Here is a 16,768-nt window from a genome sequence, read left to right as displayed (position 1 = left end):
TGGGAGATTGGGAGAATTTCATGAGCTCAGTTTTAGCTGTAGTTCAGGATTTTCTGACCCCAGTTATAAACAGCAGAACTCAACTGCAGCGTGCTCTTTACACAGCCCCACACACATGTGCAGCCAGAGAACGCACGTGTTGAGGCCATGCAGCGGAACATGGAGGAGGTGAGGAGAGCAGTCATTTTAGGGCTAATTTCTCTTTTTTTCTCTTTTTCTCTTTGGATGATTACTATTCTAACTGAATGTAATGAAAATCACCATGGAGGCTGCTTTTTAAACCAGGAGCAGTTCATAACATTGTTATACGCCTGCCATTCATAAAGCATAAGCCTATGGGGCTTATAGTGGTTTAGTTTACTGTAAATTGGTTTAGTATAGTGACGGGAGAAGGGTGCAGCCTGCAACTGCAGTTTTATCTCTTCTCACTCAGAGAGGCAAACAAAAACTTCAGTGTACACAGGTCAAATGCTGCTGGATCTTGTAATGCAGTAAAGGCTCATTAAATACATTATTGTTCACTTCTCTGAAAATAATGTCAAGGAAGAGAGTGTGTCATGTATGTCGCAGATTAAACACCATATAAGACACACCTGGAGCCTTCACATTGTTGATTATTAAAACAAAACTGATTTGAATGAGTAAGAATTATCATTATTGCTAAGAATTATTTGTTCATTCTCAGTTTTTGGGGTGTTTGATAAGACTAAGCCTTAGATTTTTCTTTTGTCTTGTCTCTTCCTGCAGCTCAGTGGATTGACTTTTAGCCGCTCTGCTCTTCCTCCCTGTGGAGCAGCATGGCTCTCTGTCCTTCTTCCTGGTACTGGCTTAGGCGCAAGCCTCAGTGCATGGTGGGTAATAATGAGGTCAGTCCTCAGAACATGTCCTCTCCTGTCCACAGCTGTTTCCTGGAAGACCCACACGTTTGTCCACAGGCTCTATGACACGTGTGGGGAGGTGTACAGTGGTTTTTGGGTTAGTCCTTTTCACACACCGTGATCCAAGCACTTTAACTTTCAACACAGACTGCGTAGATCGGACTGAGGTCGGCAACTCCACAGTGGGACAGGAGCAGCTCTGACACCAGTGATCTTCAAAACAGCAACGTAGATAATAATTTGCCCCTCTTCTGTGATAAAAACCTGAATAACTGCAGCCTGACGGACTTGCGGTGTGATTATTCAAAGTGCACTTCTTCATATTCCAGTTTGCACCTCAAACTGCACATGCTCAGTGTTAGTCCTGAGTCTTTGTGCTCTGAAGTTGATCTGTCAGTAAGCACAGTGTGTGCATCCTCACACACAGGAAGCAGCTCTCAGCTAATGCCCTTTAAAGGCCATCAGCACTCCTCAGACTGAGCCCTGACCCGATTACTCCTCTTATTACCCAGCACCTGCCCAGACACACTGCCCTATTAAGACATTATGCTTTTGTTATAATACGGCACACTGTACTTTATTACATTTTGTTCAGTTTAAATGTCAAAACTGAAAAACATAATCAAACAATCGGGTCTTCTGATGTCATTGCAACAACAAAAGTGTTGTCGGACGGCGCTGCCGGACGGCGCTGTCGGACGGCGCTGCCGGACGCAGTCCTCAGTACCAATGTTGCCCCCTGCTGCCTCTGGGTCAACAATCAGCCTTGTAACATTGCTGACTCCAACCTGGAGAGAATTCTGTTTTCTGACATTGATGAGTCAGCACAGAACAACTTCAAGTGGGTTAATTATGAGAGGAAACCCTCTAACATGATTTAAAGCTCTTAAAAGCTGATTTTGCATGTCTCCTTTACTCTGGACTGACAGTTGATACAAGCATCATGATGATAATAACCACACTGTTGATTTGTAATTCCAAAATGTTTCACACTGCACTGTTGCTATAGAACAGAGTCTTATAAGATCTAAAGCCACATGAGGAATTACAGTAAAACAAAGGCAGGAAGGACGTTCTGATTAAATGTAAATATACAGCTGACGTCAGGAATTCACATGAAGATTTAAACTTAAGTGTTCCTTCCGCATGAATTGTCCTTGCATTTGCATTAAATGTTGTGTATTACATTTTTCAGATGACGCTGTTGCTATTCCTGGAATGTTCCACAGTGTGGCATAAAAACTCTCCATGGAGACAAGCAGGTGACGTCATCAGGGTAAGTTACAGGTCAGGTGTGTCATGTATGAAGCGTGTCTACATACAAATACACCTATGTGCCTTTCCACATGAAGTTTGTGATCTATAAAAGAAACGAGAAGTGAGGAGGTTTGTGGAAGTTTGTGTTTAGTTCATATGTGCACACATTTTATAAATGAGAGTCCAGATCTGTGGAAAGGCGACAGCAAAAATGCAGGTTTTTTTTGTATTGTTTTGGATTTATTAAAATACAATAAAATAAAATAAATAAATACATCGCACCAAAAATCTCCACATTGACAAAAGTAATTTCATCAGCTCCATCTGAATGAAATATTGAAACACTTTTATTTCAACTTCTTTAAAATTCTATGTGACTGGAGGCAAAATGGCGAAGACGATAACGCTCTTACTGTAGAAACATGTGAGTGATCTGAAGTCAGTTCAATATTCAGAATGCTTCTTATTTACCAAACATTTTGCATTGAACATCCTTTTGTCCAGGTTAAACCAATGCCAACGCAGCTGATACAGAATAAACATAACATCACATGCTTATTTTCTGATTATTGTCAAAAAGGAATGCGAATATTGAAATAAATGTAAATATTTAAGCAGCTTGGATGAGCAGTGAAACGTCTTCCCTCAGAAACGGAGCACATGGTCACAGCAGAGGCTCAAACAGGCAAACTTCTCTCACTGAACCACTCCTCCTCTAGTTTGTTTCAGAACTAAAATACAACTAGATCCTCACATAGTCCACGCCTGACAGCATCTATGCCGAGCTCCAGCGCTAATGCACGGACTCTCTTGGCTGTCTCTTGTTTTCAAATCGTTTAAAATGAAAAAAAAGTTGTATTTTTCACATTTTAAGACAGATACACCCATTTAAGTCTGTAATGCTGAATGTAAAATGCTTATAGACCCATGCTTGAGTCTATCTTTTGGATTAAAAACACTTATATTTGTGGACTTTTTGTGTCCTGACAAAAAGTCCAAAAGAGTGAGGAGAAAAACAGACACAAGAGCTCTTCAGTCTGCGCTCTGGGGTGTATGTAAATGTGGTGTGGGCTGGACTCCACGAGAGCCTCTCCACATACACATCCTATTGTCTCACACAGAAGGACCCTCACGCTGGAGGACCCTCATGCCCTCAGACCCTCAGAGCAACACGACGGCGCCCTCTGTGGACACTACAAGACAAGCGGGCAGGCTCCAGAGCGCCGCACGTGCAAACAAACACGGTGGTACATCTCACAGCGACAAGGTTTTAGGTTCGGCAAATGAATCCTGACCAAGACCTGGAGATCGCAAAGTGTATCTTAACGCACACGCACGCACACAACACCGCGACTCAAGGGTTATATTTAGAGCGAAAGGGGTCAGCCGAGCTCTCAGTTAGTGGTCCAATTTGCTTCAGCCTAAGTCAATACGTGATATTTGACTTGCTTTTGTGACAAATACGCAGGCTTCAAAAATATCAATATGGCTCGTGCCCTCCTCTCACAGAAATCGGTTTGACCTTTGACCTTTCTGCCTTTTCCAGGTAGCTCAACAATAAAACACTGCGGCTAAATATTGAATTTTCGCATTTGAGACAGAAAAACTATTGCTCATCTTAAATTTATTACTATTTATACTGTCCTGACTACTACTACTACTACTACAAGAAACTACAAAAACATCATATATTCCCTGGACAGACTTTGCACCAGATGCCCTTTCTTACCGTTTTACTTCCTCATTATCCACATGTAAAGCGATTATAAAACCAGTCAGGAAAGTCCAACTCCAAAACTCCCGTCGACCATATTCGTTTGATAAGATTCCACCTGGACACATCGTACAGTTTGTTTGTTGTCCTTCACAGAAACAGCAGGCAAACAGCGGTTCTGAAAAAGGACTTTCTTGGAAAACTATAAATATTGATCATCTAGGCTAATAATCAACAGCTGAATGATTGCTATAGCCACAGTCACGGCTTGAACACTGAATAAAACATAAGGGACATAACACGCTGTTCATATACATTGAAATTGTTCTTTGAAAATAAATCAGGCAGTGGAGCGAGGCTGGAACATATGGTGATACTCCTCTGACAGTCGATCTGTTTAGGCCTTCATACTTTCTGGAAAATATGCTACGCTCAAAGAGGAGGTATTTTACTACTATGTGGTATTAAAGAGGAGGTATTTTACATCTATGGGGTATTAAAGAGGAGGTATTTTACTACTATGGAGTATTAAAGAGGAGGTATTTTACTACTATGGGGTATTAAAGAGGAGGTATTTTACTACTATGGGGTATTAAAGAGTGGGTATTTTACTTCTGGGATATTAAAGAGGAGGTATTTTACATCTATGGGGTATTAAAGAGGAGGTATTTTACTTCTGGGATATTAAAGAGGAGGTATTTTACATCTATGGGGTATTAAAGAGGGGGTATTTTACTTCTGGGATATTAAAGAGGAGGTATTTTACCTCTATGTGGTATTAAAGAGGGGGTATTTTACTTCTGGGATATTAAAGAGGAGGTATTTTACCTCTATGTGGTATTAAAGAGGGGGTATTTTACATCTATGGGGTATTAAAGAGGGGGTATTTTACTACTATGGGGTATTAAAGAGGAGGTATTTTACTACTATGGGGTATTAAAGAGGGGGTATTTTACTTCTGGGATATTAAAGAGGAGGTATTTTACTACTATGGGGTATTAAAGAGGGGGTATTTTACATCTATGGGGTATTAAAGAGGGGGTATTTTACTTCTATGGGGTATTAAAGAGGGGGTATTTTACTTCTATGGGGTATTAAAGAGGAGGTATTTTACTTCTGTGGGGTATTAAAGAGGAGGTATTTTACTTCTGGAGTATTAAAGAGGAGGTATTTTACTTCTATGTGATAATAACTGCTAACACATAACATATTTTATAACATATTATTGAAAATGATATATTTGCAGAAAACATCATAACATGTTTTATAAATTTCACTTTCCTTTTTGATACTCTGAGTCTCCCCTCTCTTTGCTCTCTGCGCTAAGTCACTCCCCCTTTCAGAGCGCTGTCACAACACAATCAGCATGCGTCCTGCTAATGAAACTACTGCACATCGCATCAGGTTTGTGAAGTTGTAGTGCTGGGAACAAGACTATAATATGGTAAAATGCTCCGAGCTGATTTAGCATAATTCAAATTCAAACACAGACACATTTTTCCACCCACTTCTCCTGCTGGTGTTAGCTGGATTCAACCAATTACAACAAAGCGTGAATTTCCTCCATCCATCCATCCATCCATAAATGTACTAATAACATGAATCTTGAATCTTTTTGGAGCGTTCTACCATGTTATAACATTGTTCCCTCATCAAAAACACGCCTGAAGAGGTTTTAAACGCCATCTGTGCATGTTTCAGCAATTTAGCCATCTCTCCAGGGCCCTATTCAAACCCTCCTTACGTTTAGCTGTAAGATTCTGCGCAACGCTCCGCCCACAAGCCTACGTCACCCACGCTCCCACGCGACAATTCTCCATAAATACACAAAAACATGATACAAAACTGTACACAGCAACTTCACAAACCTGAGGCGATGTGCAGCAGTAGCAAAAACAAAAGTGAAACTGGGGATACCTGATTATTTGGTGGAAATAATGTGAGAAAAGACACTAAAGTACATATTTCCGTTGGATACTAAAATGAAATATAAAGCATAAAATGGAAGAGTAGATCCAAACAGATCCTCACGATAAAGACTAATCGACTTTTCATTCACTGTATCAAAGATGGAGCTGTATTTTTGGAGGTCAGTATTTATCGTGTGTACAGTTTCTTGGCGCTACTGGGAATTTTTTTGGGGTTTTTTTGGCCTATATGATGAGATATAAGCCGCAAAACATTGAATTATTAACTTCTACGACTATAGTGTTTCATTCTGCTGTTTATTTATTACATCTCGTGCTTTTTTTTTAAACAATATCACAGATTAAGTATAGTTTTTGTGGTTTAAATCTGCTCTTGGGTTGTTGTGTCAGTCGTCTATCGTCTATATTTACTTCAGCGATAAATAGAACTTCAAAATGTGTTATTTGTTAAACTTTCCTAGCTGCGTCTAAGAAGGGAATTATAAAGAGTTGGTTACAAACAGATGCTGGATTAGGATTGTGGAGAGTATCTCAGTGATGAAAAGAATAACGTATAATCTTAAAATGAAAGGGAATAAATACTAGTTAAATAACATGGTGCATTTAAATGTCATTACCAAACGCATGTATAAATGAGAACCTGCAGCTCCAGATTTTTGTTGTGTTGTTCGGATTTACATTGTTGTTACTTGTTGCGTTTCTAAAAATTAATAAAAAAAAAAGTAAAAAAAAAAAAAGTGTTATTGTGACAGGTCTAGATCCAACCTGAGCATGAACAAACTCACCGTGCAACAACACATCTGTATATGTCCAATGAGGCAACTTCAAAATAAAATTACTCAAGTAGAAGTACACAGCAGAGGTCCAAGAGTGAAAACGTATTTGGGAAAACTACTACTACTACTACTACTAAGACTAAGTAAAAGTAACTGATTTTAAATTTGAAGTGAATGTAATTTGAAGGACAAAACATTAAATAAACCACAAACTCTGGGATTTTCAACAAAACTGTTCAAATGTCTGAAAAGTGCCATGGGAAACGTCTCAAATTGCGCAAACCTGCATGAATGACATCTAAAATGATCAGGGAATAACGTTATAACACGGCAGAACGCTCCAGAAATTCCGCCCTCGTTAATATCGTCGACATAAAGCTTTTGTCACTTGTAGATTTACTCACAGTGGGAAGAGTTACTCAAGTAAGAGTACTGTAACGTCATTTAAAATATTACTGAAGTGGGAGTAACATGATGCTGCTGGAAAAGCCTTCGGAAAAGTGCGATTCCTTTGGTGCAAGGAACAGTTTGGGGAACAGTCTGTACAGCAGGCGAGCTGGCTGCAGGAGGAGAGTTATTGGGAACACATTGCAACGTGAGTTCCTAGTGCCTTGTGCAAGACTTTTTTTCCTAGAAAGCACAGGCAACTCCAGGACTAACCACAAAGCTACCAAACCACAAACCAGTCACCAATCCTAAAATTTTTCCACAACCGGATCAACATCCCCAGATCTTACAATTAAAGGATATTTTTGGAAGATTTTAGTTTAGGAAAAGAGTAGAGCACGTACTTGGTTTTGCGGTGTTGTCCGAGGCGGCGATGGTGAAACAGATGGACAAAAGCAGGATTTGGGAGGATTTGGGAAAAGCCATGTTGGACCTTGGGTCTGGAAATGTGTGTCCAGTCTGGGAAGTGTGTCCAGAGATGGTCCTAAGTCCAGAGTGCAGGATAGAATGTCCACAGAGCACTGACCACTCCTACAGAGGGAGAGAGGGAGGGAGAGAGTGTGAGAGCCAGAGGTGAAGAGAAAGAGAGGCAGAGAGGGAGGGAAAGAGGGAGAGAGAGAGTGTGAGAGGGAGAGAGGGAGGGAGGAAGTGTGAGAGCAGGAGGTGAAGAGAAAGAGAGGGAGAGAGAGGGAAAGGAGAAAGAGGGGGAGAGAGGGAGTGAGGGAGAGTAAGCGAGTGTGAGGGATAGGGAGGAGAGAGAGTGTGAGAGAGACGGGGGAGAGGGGGCGTTTGAAAAGAGAAGAGTGCGAGAGAGAGAGTGTGAGAAGGGGAGTGCGAAAGACAGAGAGAGTGTGAGAAGAGGGGGAGTGTGAGAGAGAGATGGGGGAGAGAGAGACAGTGTGAGAAGGGGAGGAGTGCGAGAGAGAGAGTGTGAGAGAGAGATGGGGGAGAGAGTGTGAGAAGAGGGGGAGTGCGAGAGAGAGAGAGGGAGTATGAGAGGGAGGGAGAGAGAGTAAGTGAGTGTGAGGCAAAAGGAGAGAGAGTGTGTGAGAGGAATAGAGAGAGAAAAGGGGGAGAGATGAAGTGAGAGAGAACAAGTGAGTATGAGGGGAAGGGAGGAGAGAGAGTGTGTGAGAGGGAGAGAGAGAGAGGGAGTGTGAGAGAGAGGGGAGAGCGGGGGAGTGTGAGAGAAAGGGGTCAGTGTGGGAGAAAGGGAGTGTGAGAGAGGGGGGGTTAGGCAAAGAGGGGGAGTATGAGGGAGAGGGAGCGTGAGAGACAGGTGGAGAGAGAAAATTAGTGTGAGGGGAAGGGGGGGAGGGAGCGTGTGAGAGAGTGCGAGCGGGAGGGAAGGTGAGGAAAGATGGGAAAGGGGAGAGAGAGTTGTGAGCGAGGGAGAGAAGGAGCATGAGAGAGACAGGGAGGGGGAGAGAGAGAGACCATGTGTGAGAAAGGAAGAGGGGAAAAGAGAGAGTGAGGTTGCGAAAGAGGCAGTAAGAGAGAAAGAGAGAAGGGGGTGGGAGGCAGGGAGACAAGAAAGAGAGAGGTGGAGAGAGGCAGTTAGACTCAGATAGAGCTTATCAAAATGTCCGTTTAGAGCCGGAACTGCAGACAATTAGACCCAAAGTAAACAGAACCAGAGGAGAGGAGGGGAGGGGCTGTGCTTCCTACATTAGACCAATATAATAAATACATGGAATTAGCTTAAGGACAGGGCTTACTGAGCTGGAGAGTGTGAATTCTGGGAAAAATGACATGGGTGTTTTGAAGAATAAACAGATGGAAAAAACAGCCATAGTGACAGTCCATAGAAAACAACATGAATGGAAGAGTTTATGTTGTAGACTGTAATGATCTCATAGTTTCAGATGGAGGACAAGGACTTTACAACCAAAACAAAAAAGTCATTAGATCTAGTTAACCGCTACTTTTCAGGGATTAAAGTGACTAATTGCCAGATGAAGCAGTAAAACGAGGTATATTCGGTCTTATTTGTCCTGGAAATCACAAAATGCAGCAGAGTTATGAGCTATCCTCCTCCACAAAGCGCCAAATCACTGAAGACTCACAACAACAAGGGTAATAACTGTCCCCTTTACGCAGCAGACACTGGCCCAACAGCGTTTGCGTTTCAAAGATATAAAAAGTCACTTAACACAAGGAATATTCCACTAAAGGTTAAGTTTGGTTAAATGTTCCTCAGGCCACTTCTCATCTTATAAAAACTGACGTCAAGTTTGTTTGTTCCGCGCGCCTTTGCCATGTTTAGGACGCATTTGACTTGGAATGTGTTGCTTGATCCGGTAATGTAACTCACCGTATTATCTGCTCCTCCACAGCTTTGGAAACACGAGCCCCGTGCCTAAGTGCTCCAGAGCAGAGTGCACCGTGGCTCCAGCGCACCGGGTCCTCGGGCGTGCGCAGTCCGGGAGAGAGCGCAGTCAGGGCGCGCACAGCTGTCGAGGAACACCGCTGTCTTCTCCGGACTTGGGTCGCTGGTTGGTCCATGGTTTTGGGAGCAGAGGCAGGAGCGTGGGCAGGACTCTCCGCTGCACTACCCCGTGTATGAGCCAGGCAGAGGGATGATGGCGCCACCTGTCGGCAGTGGCATAGATTAACAGGAGCCCAAATGTACAAGGCCACAGAGACAGAACAGGCTGTGCTGTTCAAGCGTGTTAATTCATCTAAATAAACCTGGACTAAACACAGACTGAAGCAGGAATAAACACAGACTGAACCAGGTCTTAACCAGGACTAAACACAGAGTAAAGCAGGACTAAACTAAGTCTTAACCCTGAACCAGGACTAAACCAGGACTAAACCAGGACTAAACTAAGTTTTAACCCTGAACCAGGACTAAACCTGGACTAAACCAGGACTAAACTAAGTCTTAACCCTGAACCAGGACTAAACCAGGACTAAACCAGGACTAAACCAGGACTAAACCAGGTCTGAACCAGGTCTGAACCAGGACCAAACTAAGTCTTGACCCTGAACCAGGACTAAACCAGGACTAACCCAGGTCTGAACCAGGTCTGAACCAGGACTAAACACAGAGTAAAGCAGGACTAAACCAGGACTAAACCAGGACTAAACCACGACTAAACCAGGACCAAACTAAGTCTTGACCCTGAACCAGGACTAAACCAGGATTAACCCAGGTCTGAACCAGGACTAAACCAGGACTAAACTAAGTCTTAACCCTAAACCAGGTCTGAACCAGGTCTGAACCAGGTCTGAACCAGGACTGAACCAGGACTGAACCAGGACTGAACCAGGACTGAACCAGGACTAAACACAGAGTAAAGCAGGACTAAACTAAGTCTTAACCCTAAACCAGGACTAAACCAGGTCTGAAACAAGACTAAACACAGAGTAAAGCAGGACTAAACCAGGACTAAACCAGGACTAAACCACGACTAAACCAGGACCAAACTAAGTCTTGACCCTGAACCAGGACTAAACCAGGATTAACCCAGGTCTGAACCAGGACTAAACCAGGACTAAACTAAGTCTTAACCCTAAACCAGGTCTGAACCAGGTCTGAACCAGGTCTGAACCAGGACTGAACCAGGACTGAACCAGGACTGAACCAGGTCTGGACCAGGACTAAACACAGACTAAAGCAGGTCTCTACTTTCTGACGTGCTAATTTTACAAAACCTGGGTCACCATTAGGCCTATTTGTATTTATTTTTACCTCCATAGCTGCAGAGACGACTACAGCTATAGGCCTATTGTGCCAAAACTATTTTTAGTGACTTTGACTGTTAATTGGTGACTTTTGGACACAGCTTGGACACAACTTGGTAGTATCTCTGGTCAAAACATCTGCATTTGACTTTTTTATGAGCATATACATGTATAAGGTCACGCCAGCCCTTTTCTGTTGTGTAGAACAACACATTAAGATTCTTCTGAGATGTTGATAAGAGAACATACATGTGTGGGTCAGGCCCAGGGAGGCTCTTCCTGGAGATGACTCTGGCTCATGTGGCTCTTACGTAACATGCTCCATAAACATGCTCCTGGTATGTTCTGATTCAAGAGACACTCACTTTGTATTAACCCAGACCGAACCAGGTCTGAATTAAGAGGACTAAACCCAGACTAAACCAGATCTGAACAAGGACCAAACCCAGACTAAACCAGATCTGAACAAGGACTGAACCCAGACTAAACCCAGACTAAACCATATCTGAACAAGGACTAAACCCGGAGTAAACCAGATCTGAACAAGGACTAAACCCGGAGTAAACCCAGAGTAAACCCAGACTAAACCCAGAATAAACCAGATCTGAACAAGGACTGAACCCAGACTAAACCCAGACTAAACCATATCTGAACAAGGACTAAACCCGGAGTAAACCAGATCTGAACAAGGACTAAACCCAGACTAAACCAAATTTGAACAGGGACTAAACACGGAGTAAACCAGACTGAACCAAGTCTGAAGCAGGTCTGAACAAGGTCAGAAGCAGGACTAAACCAGGTTTAAAATCAGACTAATCCAGGTCCAAACAAGGACTAAACCAGGACTGAACCAGGACTAAATATATCCTAAACCAGGTCTGAAGCAGGACTGCCTAAACCACAGACTGAACAGGAGTATACATAACATTGGATTAACTTTGACTCCCCCAGGTCTAAAATAGGAGCCAAGTCAGGAGGAATGAACCCCGACTAAAACAGGTCCAAATGAAGACTGGCTAAACCAGAACTAAGCTAGTCCCCAATGTTCACGTTTTGACATGTATGTTGAGCAAGTTTCAAACACAAGCAACTTAACTTCACCGAAATCCTGATGAACCAAACCTGACCTGCATGGGGTTCAGTTGGGATTTAGTCCTGGTTTATTTAATCTGGTTTAATAACAGCAGCACTATTGTTGTCTTGCATAACGCAGCTCTTTCACAATCAAAGTTTACATGAATCTGCTGCCTGATGGCTCTAGAGCTCATCCTAAAAATATGCCCACAGAAACAGAGAGAAGACAGGGTCTGGTACTGGAACAAGACGGAAATGGGTGAGAGGTGAGAACAAGGCTCTGTTGGTGTGTGTGTGTGTGTATATATATATATATATATATATATATATATATATATATATATATATATATGTATACTATACTATATATATATATATAGTATAGTATACGTATATATATGTATATATACATACAGTATATATATATATATATACATACTGTATGTATGTATGTATGTATGTATGTATGTATGTATGTATGTATGTATGTATGTATGTATGTATGTATGTATGTATGTATGTATGTATGTATATATATATATATACAGTATATACATACAGTATATACATACAGTATATACATACAGTATATATATATGTATATATACATACAGTATACGTATATATATATATATGTGTGTGTGTATATGTATATGTGTGTGAAGCATTGTTGCTGTAAACTGTGAACTGAACTGAATTTATGTGCAAAATGACATCATGAGTTCCAAAAAAGTTCAATCTGCATGGACTTTTAAAATATTTAGTTTAGCCAGCAGTGACTGAGTAAATGAATGCATAATAAAGTATGCCTTAATTTTATTCTTTATTTTTTTTTTACTATAGTTTCATTCACTTGATGCACACATTGTTTTTTTTAGGAGAGTTGATCGTTGTTCCCAGTGCAGTGGCCCTCTTCTGGTCTAAAAAGGTCACTTCAGCCTGCCTTTTGAAATTATTTGGAATACAACTGTTGCTAAATTAATAATTAATGAATTAATGAATGCATTTTGTTATTTTGTATCGTACTGTATTGTATTGTATTTATTATTTTCTTTTTCACGTCAATGATTATAGCATTCAAGAACCAAGAACGTAATGTATTTTTGTTACTGACACTAGCCTTTCTATCTATGAATACAAAAATGAAACAAATAGGCTTACCTTTTCATCTTTTTACTCAGTTTTTAGGCAGCGCCGTGAAGATTTATTATTTCATTGCAGTAATTTTAAAACGTGAACACCGGAACAGGAAGTGCCGTCACACAGCTGACCTGATTGCCTGGGCAACGCATTCGCATCAGCTGCGTTCGACCAATCAGAGGCCCGCTACTGTCCGGCTCCAGCCAATCAGAGCGCAGAGAGCGAGGATTTAAACCTAGCCTCTTTTTCCTTTAACCATACATCCTCGTTCTTTTATTATTGCAGAGCGCTGTGTGAAGCGATTGCACTTTATAATGGCTCTCCGTGTTACCCGCGTAAGTGACTGTATTTTATGTGTTTTACCTCTGCGTGGTTGGCTTTAGACGTTCTTATTTCGAGATTTTAATGATTTTTGTTAAATATTTTGTGATGGAATTTTCGGACTTCTCGTACCCTGTGTTGGGCTCGTGCAGAGAGCTCGTGCTTCTCTTCTGCAAATGGCCGATCAGAGCTCTAGCTCTCGGAAGTGTATCTTTACTCATGGCTTCTAATGTCGAATATGGTTTTCTGGGTTAAATACTGAGCCTAATTCTGCTAGATCTTGTACATTTCACTATTTTTGTACGGTATAATCTATTTTAAGGGGGAAAACCATCTCACTTGAACGCTTTTGTTTGGAAAGTAACTCCATTCTCCGCATTTCTCTCCAGAACCGCCTGGCCTCCACCCGGTCTGATGTGCCTGTGAAGGCCTCAGCACCCTCTCTCCAAACAAGAGCTGCTCTGGGTGAGATTGGAAACATCCCTGACAGCAAGGCAGTGGTCCAGAAGAAGGTATAAAGTGATTACAGTATAGTTATTCCAGATGCATAAACGGCCAGAAAATGTGGAGAAACTAAATCTGTTTTTATCTTGTACCCAAAGAAAGTGGTGACGAGGGCAACAACCAAGGTTCAGAAGGCAGCTGAGCAACCAAAACCCAAAGATGTCCCTGCTCCAGTCCAACCAGAGCCTGTGGTTAAAGTGAGTAAAGAACTGTTGTGCTGCTCTTGTTGCAGATTAGTGGAAACTATTGCGACTCTCTATGGAGCTACCCCAAAATTGCACTCACAAGTGACTGGGGACATCATGCATAAACTACTTGTACTAGGAAATGATTACTTTATAGAAATGGATGTAAAACAAAGATGACTTTTGCATAATGGCCAAATGAAATCTTGAGCTAGTTCACTCAGATCTCTTCTACTCTTGTTCCTTGTACTTGTAATTTTACTTGACTAATCTTTTTTTTTTAAATTTAGATTGTATAACAACCTCACTGACCACAGCTCTAGAGTTCATATGTCCTAAAGCATTGTAGAGTAACAGTTTAACCCCCACCCCATCAGGCCCTCCTGGAGCCCACTTCCCCCACCCCCATGGAGACCTCGGGGTGTGAGCCTGCAGACCTCAGCCAGGCCTTCTCTGACATTATACTGCACACGGCCATCCGGGATGTGGACGCCGACGACTTCAACAACCCCATGCTCTGCAGCGAGTACGTCAAGGACATCTACAAGTACCTCAGAGTCCTCGAGGCAAGTCTCTGCTCAACTGGCTTTATTTTTTTGACTAGCTGTACATTTTTAAAGGTGTACTACAGAAGACTGTCAAATTGAGTGGCCTTTTAAACGAGGCTGGTTTTAATTGAGCTTTGACGCAAGAATTCCTCATCCGATGCTAAGGGGACATTCTTTTTATAACTTAAATGGTCAGATGTTTAAATTTCCTGCAATGATGCTTAAAGTTAACAGGCAATAGAAATTGGTACTTTTTTAACATGAGTCATATTGATCTATAAATGTTACAGAAATTTGACTTAATCACATGGCCTTTGAACTGCTTAAAGTTTGAGCAGCTGGAGGCAGGAACCATTTTGATCATCGAATGCATGACTCTTGCATGTAATTCCTGTAAACTGTGCCCCATACTTCAAAATGTGAATCAATGTTTGACTTTCCCAGGCTGAGCAGAATGTTAGGCCCAACTTCCTGCAGGGGCAGGAGGTGACCGGCAACATGAGGGCCATCCTCATCGACTGGCTGGTCCAAGTGAGCATCAAATTCCGCCTGCTGCAGGAGACGATGTACATGACAGTGGCCATCATTGACCGCTTCCTCCAGGTAACTGCTTAACTTTTTTTTTTTTAATTCAGTCTTTATCTAGTTTGCTTATCTTCAACGTTGAATGCTAATTCTAAAATGGCAGCATCTCAATGCTTGCCCTCACATGCTATTAACATGACTTTGTGCCACAGGACAATCCCGTTCCCAAGAAGCAGCTGCAGCTTGTTGGGGTCACTGCCATGTTTCTGGCCTCTAAATTCGAGGAGATGTACCCTCCTGAGATTTCAGACTTTGCCTTTGTGACAGACCACGCCTACACTCCCGCTCAGATCCGCAGCATGGAGAGGAACATCCTCAGTGTGCTCAAGTTTAAGCTCGGCCGCCCTGTACCTCTGCAGTTCCTCCGGAGGGCGTCCAAAATCCATGAGGTATAGCCACTGTCTTGTGTTGCAGGCAGATACTGGGTTTATGCTTTACTCTGCTTTCTTCAGTATTAAAATGGAATCTTCGTTTGATACTTCTCATTGTGAAACTCCTATCGTAACGAAATTGGACCTAATGTGTTGCCCTTGTGGTCAGGTGACAGCGGAGCAGCACACTCTGGCAAAGTACCTGCTGGAGCTCACCATGGTGGACTACGAAATGGTGCACTTCCCTCCCTCCATGGTGGCCAGTGCAGCACTCGCTCTGACCATCAAGATCCTGGATGCCGGAGAATGGGTCGGTACTACACTGAACAATGTTGTATTGATTTAACATGGTATATAGAGTGGGAGCTTTTTATTTTTTGGCTCCATGGTCTGGGATATTTGATTAGCTGACTCTTGTTCTCGTCTGAAGGATGCCACACTAGTCCACTACATGGAGTACACTGCAGAGAGCCTAGTTCCAGTCATGGCACACATCGCAAAGAATGTAGAGAAGGTGAACAATGGGCTGACAAAGCACATGGTAGGTCAAATATACAGCCTTAGTCAAATGGTACTTCTGCTCCATTTGACTGACCTGCCTCTGTCCACAGGCAGTCAAGGGAAAGTACTCCACTGCCAAACAGATGAGGATCGCCACTATTTCCCAGCTCAAAGGTTCTGTAGTCAAGGAGTTTGCTGCTAAAGCCTCTCAGTGAGGCCCCTCCTGGCCACTATGCTACTGACACTCAACAGACTTTTTGTGAAGGGGGAGGCAGTGCTTCAATTTTTATGGCCCACATGAGGATTAAAGATGGGACTAACATGGCCCTCACATGAGCCATTCTACACTGCCTGCCCTGGTCCTTGTATTTTATTGTGTAAAATGTACAGCAATACTTTTATGCGCATGTCTTTTTAATTAAATTTTTATGAACTACAGTTCTCACTGTTTCTTGTATTAATGGTTATAACCTTCTGTTTGCTACCTGCAGGGCTCCATGATGCTGTATTGGTTTGTCTTGTCAAAAAAAACAAGAATTCTAACTTTGATCTTGGAGCTCAGGCTTTCCAGTACAAAGTACTGCCAATATGAGAGCCATATTGGCAGCCCCATGGGCCTTTGTGTCCATGGCAGAAAGCAGTGTCACAGGCTCTTCTGCTTTGTAGCTTGGCCTGGTTGCATCACCTGCATCTTTACAGGTTAATGCCATGTGTGTTCATGGCAAAGCAATGACTGTGTGGCAGGGCTTTCCCCATGGAAGCTGCAAAATGATGCATCTTCCCTTGAATATGTTTACAACAGGAGTGGTGCTTTTGAGTGAATCTGCTTTGCTTACTCTTAAAACATTA

General features: G+C 42.3%; 2 protein-coding genes across 2 annotated transcripts in view; one reads left to right on the top strand and one right to left on the bottom strand.

Annotated features, from left to right (window-relative positions):
* Positions 1-9,522, bottom strand: part of LOC117379563 (growth hormone receptor-like) — a 30,797-nt gene extending 21,275 nt beyond the window's left edge. The window contains exons 1-2 of the mRNA XM_033976278.2: positions 9,315-9,522; positions 7,345-7,531 (exon numbers count right to left, since the gene is read on the bottom strand). Of these exons, the coding sequence (XP_033832169.1) occupies positions 7,345-7,426 (82 nt within the window). The 5' untranslated portion in view covers positions 7,427-7,531; positions 9,315-9,522. The remainder of the gene's footprint in view (positions 1-7,344; positions 7,532-9,314) is intronic.
* A 3,630-nt stretch (positions 9,523-13,152) lies between these two features.
* ccnb1 (cyclin B1) lies at positions 13,153-16,357 on the top strand. The gene is made up of 9 exons (XM_033976071.2): positions 13,153-13,239; positions 13,615-13,737; positions 13,828-13,926; positions 14,292-14,480; positions 14,907-15,065; positions 15,200-15,436; positions 15,588-15,728; positions 15,849-15,959; positions 16,030-16,357. The coding sequence occupies exons 1-9, from the start codon at positions 13,219-13,221 to the stop codon at positions 16,132-16,134; spliced, it is 1,185 nt and encodes a 394-aa protein (XP_033831962.1). The 5' UTR covers positions 13,153-13,218; the 3' UTR covers positions 16,135-16,357.
* The last annotated feature ends 411 nt before the right edge of the window (positions 16,358-16,768 follow it).

The sequence above is a fragment of the Periophthalmus magnuspinnatus genome, chromosome 12, assembly GCF_009829125.3.
Source record: "Periophthalmus magnuspinnatus isolate fPerMag1 chromosome 12, fPerMag1.2.pri, whole genome shotgun sequence".
Classification (NCBI taxonomy): Eukaryota; Metazoa; Chordata; class Actinopteri; order Gobiiformes; family Gobiidae; genus Periophthalmus; species Periophthalmus magnuspinnatus.
Note: the sequence above shows the minus strand (reverse complement) of the source record. Positions and strands in the feature narration are given on the sequence as shown.

What these genes read in the sequence shown, in the direction of transcription:
- ccnb1 (XM_033976071.2), top strand. Translation starts at nt 13,219, where the DNA reads ATGGCTCTCCGTGTTACCCGC. An exon ending in TGGCTCTCCGTGTTACCCGC is followed by an intron (nt 13,240 to 13,614) that starts GTAAGTGACTGT and finishes ATTTCTCTCCAG; the next exon opens with AACCGCCTGGCCTCCACCCG. An exon ending in AACCAGAGCCTGTGGTTAAA is followed by an intron (nt 13,927 to 14,291) that starts GTGAGTAAAGAA and finishes CCACCCCATCAG; the next exon opens with GCCCTCCTGGAGCCCACTTC.